Source organism: Belonocnema kinseyi, chromosome 7 (genome assembly GCF_010883055.1).
Source record: "Belonocnema kinseyi isolate 2016_QV_RU_SX_M_011 chromosome 7, B_treatae_v1, whole genome shotgun sequence".
Lineage (NCBI taxonomy): Eukaryota > Metazoa > Arthropoda > Insecta > Hymenoptera > Cynipidae > Belonocnema > Belonocnema kinseyi.
The window spans coordinates 53,489,852-53,497,570 of NC_046663.1; the positions used below are offsets into that span (position 1 = coordinate 53,489,852).

General features: G+C 27.4%; 2 protein-coding genes across 3 annotated transcripts in view; both read left to right on the forward strand.

The window, feature by feature from the left end:
- LOC117177179 (lipid droplet-associated hydrolase) overlaps nucleotides 1-2,800 on the forward strand; it is a 10,567-nt gene extending 7,767 nt beyond the window's left edge. Inside the window, exon 5 of the mRNA XM_033367692.1 lies at nucleotides 1,852-2,800. Coding sequence (XP_033223583.1) covers nucleotides 1,852-2,280 — 429 coding nt within the window. The 3' untranslated portion in view covers nucleotides 2,281-2,800. The remainder of the gene's footprint in view (nucleotides 1-1,851) is intronic.
- Nucleotides 2,801-5,190: 2,390 nt separating this feature from the next.
- Nucleotides 5,191-7,719, forward strand: part of LOC117176302 — a 27,988-nt gene continuing 25,459 nt past the window's right edge. Inside the window, exon 1 of one of the 2 annotated variants that reach the window (XM_033366501.1) lies at nucleotides 5,191-5,584. In XM_033366501.1, coding sequence (XP_033222392.1) covers nucleotides 5,515-5,584 — 70 coding nt within the window. In that variant the 5' untranslated portion in view covers nucleotides 5,191-5,514. The remainder of the gene's footprint in view (nucleotides 5,585-7,719) is intronic. The other variant, XM_033366502.1, reaches the window with a different exon arrangement.

Below are 7,719 nucleotides of genomic sequence, written 5' to 3' on the forward strand. Positions count from 1 at the left end.
TATTTATTATTTATTTATTTATTATTTATTAAGACATTTCCAAGAGTTTTTGAAAGTTTCAATGTATTTCAAAAGACTTGAAAGGATTTTAAATATCTAGGGGTATTTTAAATGATTCCAAAGAATGCTTAAATTATTTTGATAATTAATTTATTATTAATATTATAATATTAATATTATAATATTAATACTTAATTTATTTTAAGCAATGGACAAAACCAATGGTTTTTAAAGCTCTTAAGGTATTTTAATGCATTTTCCAGGATTTCAGGAAATATCAGATATTATAGAATGTCACGGGATTTTTTAATATTTTAGTGGATTTCAAACAATTTATTCACGAGAAACCTAAAATAATTGAAATAAAATTTATTTCATATAATTCTTTGGAATTTTTTAATTCGTTTAAATTCTTCTAAGTTTACTCAATTCTACTCAATTCAATGGATTTTTCTTGAATTACAAAATTTTTGTATTTAACTGATCATGAGGATAAATTGATAAAATAATCAAAGGATTTGAAATGTTTTATTTTTTTTTAATTCCTTGGCATTTTTAATAGCTTGAAAAAAGTTTCAAAAGATTTCAAGGAATTTGAAATATTTTAGGTTATTTTAAAAGATTACGAAGAAAATTTTAATTGATTTCTATAATTTTATGGGATATAAAAGGATTTGCAATATTTTATGGTATTGCAAAAGATTCTTAGGCATTTCCAAGAGCTTTAAAGTGTTTCAAGGGAATTCAAAATATATCAAAGGATTTGAAATTTTTTATTTATTTTATATCAAGGCATTTTCAAATAAATGTAAACAATTTCAAGGGATTTCCAAGGATTTTAATACAGTAGAGTTAAAAATATTTCACGAGATTTTCGAATACTTTTTGTAATTCAGTTGGAATTCGCCCTGAATTCTTATTAATTTATCCCGAATTATTTTTAATCTTTTTGAATTCTTCTAAATTCACTCAATTTTACCTTAAATACGTAGGCTCTAATCAAATTCCTTTCAATGCTGTTTAATTTTTATAAACTTATTACAAACTTATTAATATCAATCCATTTTTTCATGTTTTTGAATTCTTTTCAATTTATTTACATCATTGTTTTTTTAAATCAGCTTGATGTTGAAAATTAATTCCATCGAATTTTTCTCATTTCTCTTAAATCCCTCTAAATTCACTCAAAATTTTGCTAATGTCAGTACAATTTTTTGGATGAAAATTTTTGTCCAACTCATTTGGAGTCTTTTAAATTCAACTTGAATTGATTTGTAGTGATTAGTCACTTTTGTTATTAGAAATTAGTCAGATTTCCAAAATTTGAAGTGACTTCAAATTATTTTCTGGAATTCACCCTGAATTCTTATTATTTTACCCTGAATTGTTTTTAATTCTTTTGAATTTTCTCGAATTCGTTTAGTCGTTTGAATTCTTCTAAATTTAGTAAAATTCTACTTCATTCAATGGATTTTTTGTTAAATTTTTAAAAGTTTTTATTTCAATAATCCTGAAGTATTTTAACGTATTTCAAAGCCACTGAATTTAATGAAGTTTATTCGTATTTTGAAATTGTTTTCAATTCATTCGATTTTTTTGTAATTCACTTTGCATTTTTACGAGTTTTATTGAGTACTTCTCGTTTACCTTAAATTCCTCTAAATTCATTTAAATTTTACGAAAATCAATGTTTTTATTATTTTATTTTAAACATTCTTTTCAATTTCATTTGAATTGAGCGTGACAAAGAGTACCCCTGGTCCCTATATTTTATCACATAGGAACTGTGCGGCCTGCTATAATATCTGAGACATTTATAAAAATATACTACAGCGAAAATTTAATTTCAAGGTACTGAAAATTGCAACTTTGTTGGTCTTCCTGTCCTGGATTCTGTCTTTGTTTCCTACATTCCTACAATATTTTCTGGTGTCCACCTTTGGATTCTTTTATGGTTATCCAAGAAAAAGTACAAACGCGATTCTTCAACTACTTCAACCACCAGTTTTGCGGAAAGTTTTCGCCCTGGCCAAGCAGGAAATGGCAGTTGTGAAGGAACTCGATGCAGATCTTGTGACCCAACACAAGGAAAAACTTTGGTTTTATTATGGAAGCAAAGACGGTTGGGTGCCGGTTAGTTATTATCAAAATATGCGAGCTAGATTTCCAGATGTCGATATGCAACTTTGTAAGCGAGGTTTTTATCATTCCTTTGTACTCAAAAACTCGAATGATATGGGCCAGCTTTTGGGGAATGTGATAAGTGAAAGTATTTCTTAAGTAGAAAGCTTGATAGAAAATTATGGGTTTTTTTTTCTCTAAAAATAAACTTTTGTAAACTTCATAGAGCTGAGTAAAAATTAAATTGAATCCAACGGTAGACATTTTTTTATGTAACGAAAGACTTTAAAGTGCATTTCTGTTCTTATCTGATACGTGATTTATTTACTTAGCACTATAATAATTTATTAATTATCTGATACATCACAAAAGGATTTAAAAAGTGATATTAAAGTGAGTATACTAATTTTATTATAGATGGTGGAAAGGTGCATTTAATTACAAAGCTGTATTTTTCTTTGTATTATATTTTTATTATGTCATAAAGTCTTAGGAAATAATTAAGTTAATTTTCATGAAAATATTATATTTAAATGGTAGAAAGGCTAATCGGGGGTTATTAGGTTACAAAGGTTTGACGCCTATATGAATCAAACAGTAAACATGTAAAAAATGTTCTGCAGAATGTTAGGTAATTTTTTATCAAATTGACAATAAAGCCAATTTAGAGTACTAGTGCACTTCTTTCTTATTTCTTTATTCCATTAAGAGTCGAATATTCTCAAGTAAAATTTAATTCGTTAAAAAACCATTTAAAATATTCAAAACTAAAGTTTAAAAATTAACTGTTTAAAATTTAAATTGTATATTATATGGTGCAAGCCCATTTTTTCAAAAAATTCTTATTTCATTTAAATTGCACATGGTGTTAATTTGACATGCAAAAAAAAACAATTTGTAGTGGAACCATTTTAGAAAAAAAATATTTTTTAGATCACCTTATTCTATACACTTTGAAATTGAAGGGTGGAAAAATGTTTTCTCTACCAAATTTATAGAAAAATTTATCTTTAAACTTCCCTCTATCTCGAACTGTTTCCATATTTTTGCGAAAATATCTATAAAATCCTTTGACATTTATTTTTTCTCAACAGTAAAATTTTGTGGTGTCTTAAAGAACAAAGAAGAACATTCGTAGATTTTAAAATTTAAGTAATTATAGGCCTCCCTCTATGAGAAAGTAAAAAAAAATAATTAAAAAGGCATGTTTAGATACAAAAATCATTTGTTGAGCCTTATAAAATGAATCGAAACATATACTTGCCCTCATAAACTTGGGTTAGTTCGATATTACAGTTCGAATTTTACCAATTTTTAGAAAAAAAGAATCTGCCCCAAGTTTGATTTCAAGCGTTTTTTAAATAAGCAGTTGAAATTTTCTATTCTAGAATTTAATTTTTAACCTTACATTTTTCATTTAAAGAATTTTAAAATGCAGTTTTGAAGACTTAAAAATTAAAAATTATTAGATTTTTAAATCGACCATTTTTGGTAAAAAGCCCTTCTAATTGATCAAATTTGAATATAAACTATAATGATTTTTAAAATCAAACTATACATCAAGGATTGAAAAGTGAACAATAATATATTTTAGAAGTCGTTTCAGAATCAGTTTAAAATTTAAGAACTGCCAGACTTAACATTAAAAATTAAAATGTTTCAATTGTAAAGCCTTAGTAGTTAAAACAATGTAAACGTTTGATTGAAACTTTAGAAACTATTTTTAATTTAAAAATAACTTCAAAATAATATATTCATAATTAAAGACTTATTGAATTAAAAATATTGTTTCAGTACAAAATTTAAAAAAATTTTAATTAAGAAAAATTGCCAATTGCTTAATATTTAGAAAGATTTGATTGTTCATGTAAAATCAGTAATTATAAATCAAATATTCAGAACTAATTAGTGAACGTTACAATTTTAATTTTTCTATTTAATAAATTTAATTTACAAGTAAAATTGTTCAATTTTTATGTATAATAAATTATGAGCGCCTATAATTCCTATGAAAAAAAATGGATTAAGTTGAATTGATATTTAGAAGGTCTGAAAAGATGAAAAATTAAATAAAAATTTAAAATGGTTTCAAATAATGTATACGAAGTTTCTATGAATACCGACAAAATCCAAACAAAAAATGTGGAAGCTTTTTGGAATTATAAGAGGTTTCTAATGAATGAAAAATATTTTCTCAAGATTCCTAGGAAATTTGAAAATAACTTTTTGCTTTGAAAAATTAATTTTAAGAGAATATTTAGTAAGATTTTCAAAATTGTCCAAAATTAATCTGGATGATTTTAAGTATTTTTTATTTTGTAGATGTTTCAAATTTTTGAAATCAAATTTTAAAGCTTTTTAAGAAGTTTTATACTGTTTAAACTGAAATAATAAACTTTTAATTTAAGAATTGGTTATTTTATAACAAAAATGCAATTGTTCAATTTTTCATATTTCTATAGCTTAAAATTGCTTAAAATGATTTGCAGTTCAGTATTTATTATTTGAAATGGGAAAAATTTGTAGCTTTTGAATTAAAATTTTTTAATTTCATTAACCGTGAAAAAAGTTTGCGAATCGGGAAATTATCGGGAACTTTTGATGTTATTAATACTCCGGCCACCCTGTTTTTTTAATATTGAATAATATATTATTTAAAGTCTGCATTAAGAAAGTTTAATTTTTAATTTAATTTTTTATTATATTTTAAGTTGTTTTTTTATAGACTGGATATCTGGAACTTAAAAATCTTTCTTATTTAATTAATTTACGCCAACAACTGAATTCTGCTCGTACATTACTGATCACGTGACCTACGAATAGACTAGAATATTTCTAGAATCTCACCAGAATTGCAGTGATGGGAACTTGGGAAACTTATTTCTCTTGTGTTTTTCATGTTTTTTTTTCTATTTCTCTCTCTCTATCTCTCAGATTTTTATTGTGATTTGTAACTAATAGAAGACTGATACTCTCTCAGTCACTGGAAGAGTTGAAAACATTGAGAACCACTGAGATAGTGAGATTCTCAGAAAACGTGAACGACGTCATTGAATTGAAGTTGAATTGCTAGCCTATGCCTAGCCAGTGGTGGCAGTGGTGTGGTAGCATTGGATGCAGACAGCTGACAGCCAGTGTAGCAGTAAGTGGGAGTGAGCATGTTCAGTTGGATTGGAGTCTTGAGTTGGACCAGTTGAACTCAGTGGATGCTGGATGTAGTTAATCGATATAGATTGCAGAGTGGACGCTCAGTGGTTGTTAAAACTTAAAAGTTAAGCGTTTGTTTAACCCCAATTTGTTCAAGTCTAGTGATCCAGTGATTGACTTACAAATCTCTCAAAAGTAGATTTTCTACGTTTCCTTTTTGTGATAGCGACGTCTAAAATCGGAAAAATGTCGCGAGTGAATATTATTCTAGCGTGTAGCTTATTGGTGTTGTTGCCCGGTATTCCTTACACACAAGGTGAGTTTTCGCATAATTACCAATGTAGTCTTTAGAACTGTTTATAAAACAGTAAAATTGTAGTTTCAAAAGGTACTGGAAAAAAATTCTGTTAATTTTTGTATGGTCTTTCTTGTTCGCCCGGGCGCAATCAAGCATACCCCTACAGTCTAAACATAAAAATTTGTCACTACTTTTTTTAGATTCCTAATTTTTTCACAATTATGTACCGAGCATATACAAATTATTATTTTAAGATCAAAAGTTTGTTTACGAAATCAGGCGTAGGCTCGAAATTTTCCATATCAAAAGAATGGAAATTTATTAATCACATACCGACTGTTTACAAATTACACGTCCTCTAATCCATTATTAATTCTGATATTGATGTTATCATTATAGGATTTTTTATTAGTAAATTATGAAATTCTTGTTGAAACTCCTCAAAATCGTTCAAATAGTGCGTTTTTCATAACTCCCAAGAAAGAGTCACGATTGGTGTATTTTTGAACAAAGAAAGGCGTTGGATTACATAAGATATTTTTATGCTGATACGGAAGACCGGTGATTTATTTTCGGCCAAGACCGAGAATTAATAACTTTTCAATTTTAAATAAAGCCAGTGTTGTATTCGCGGCTTGGCTGGTCATAGCGCCACAAGGTTACTTTTTTTTTAAAGAAGTGTATAGTGTCGTTACCGGTAAAAAATTGTATGTACCGATAAAAAATACCGATACTGACTGTTTTTACATGTTCATTCATGAGTGTAGTGTAATCGTCCAAATTTTCGATCTCAGGTTTTTAACGTATTTTTACGTTTCGGCACATTTTCAAATTTTGAATTTTGTGGTCTTCAAATTTTAGGAATTGTTGTCAAAGTTTCTTATATAGATGGTTTAAAAGCTATCAAGTTATTTTAATAAAATTGTCAATTTAAATGAAAATTAGAATCTATCTATACTTTTGAAAATGTTCAGAAAAATATTTTTTAAATATTTTTCTGAACATTTTCAAAAGTATAGATAGATTAGGAAATTTCATTTAAATTCGTCACTAAATACCAAATATATTTAGAAACTATCTCAGTTAAGTTTTTCGATCAGACAAACATTCAAAAAGTTGGAAGTTTTTTCAAAATTTGAATACAAAATTTTTATGAGTTTTAGATTTTTTTTTCTTCAAATTTTCTGGTACACGGCAAAAAAACATGCAAATTATCCTAATGGCATTTTTAAATTTGATAAAAATTCAAAAAGTTATATGGCTTTTCAAAAAGAGGAAAACAATTTTTTTTATTAGTTTAAGAAATATCAATTCAAATGTATTTCGAAACTATTATCATGAAATTTCTTTGGAAAAGTTGGATCATTTGAAAAAATATGCAATTTTTGTTTTTAAGACATCAGTAAGTTTAAAGCGTTCTTTTCAGTAGATTTGAACAAGATTTACAAATGATTTTGATGAAGTTTTTCAATTGGACACAAATTATCGAGTGGGAAGCGCAAGTTTCGTAATGAGTTATAATATTTATGATGCTTGAAAAAATGTAGTTAAAGTGTACGCATTTCACGCACGAAATCGAGCGCTGTTTTTGAAGTACCATGAGAATCGTCACTGTCCGGCAAGGTAGGGGACTGAGCTTACGTATTCATGGAATTCGCGGAATTAAAGGAATTTAGGGAATTGACGTAATTGATGGAATTCACGGAATTCATGTAATGCACGGAATTGATGGAGTTCCTAGAATTAAGGAATTCACGAAATTTAGGTATTAACTGAATTACTGGAATTAGCACTCGCACTGTATACATGTGTCTTTGGCACCTTACCGCTGTAAACGGGGGTCTGTGAGACCCAAGGGTCTTTTTTATTTGTTAAAGTGATAGGAAAAATCTGTAAAAATGTATACAACATCATTAAGCCTTTTACTTTATGTATCCGCCGAACAGGAACAGGAAAAAATTGCAAACAAGTAAAAAATATTTGGACAATGTACGATATATTATTATTATTATTATTATTATTATTACACCATTAAGCCATTTCCCTTTCGAGATAGGCGTGACTCACTCGACAGGGGAAAGGAGTAGTGTGTGGAAGGGATAGAGATTTTTCAGATTGATCCAGAATTCTCGTGCTATTTAAGTAAATAACAC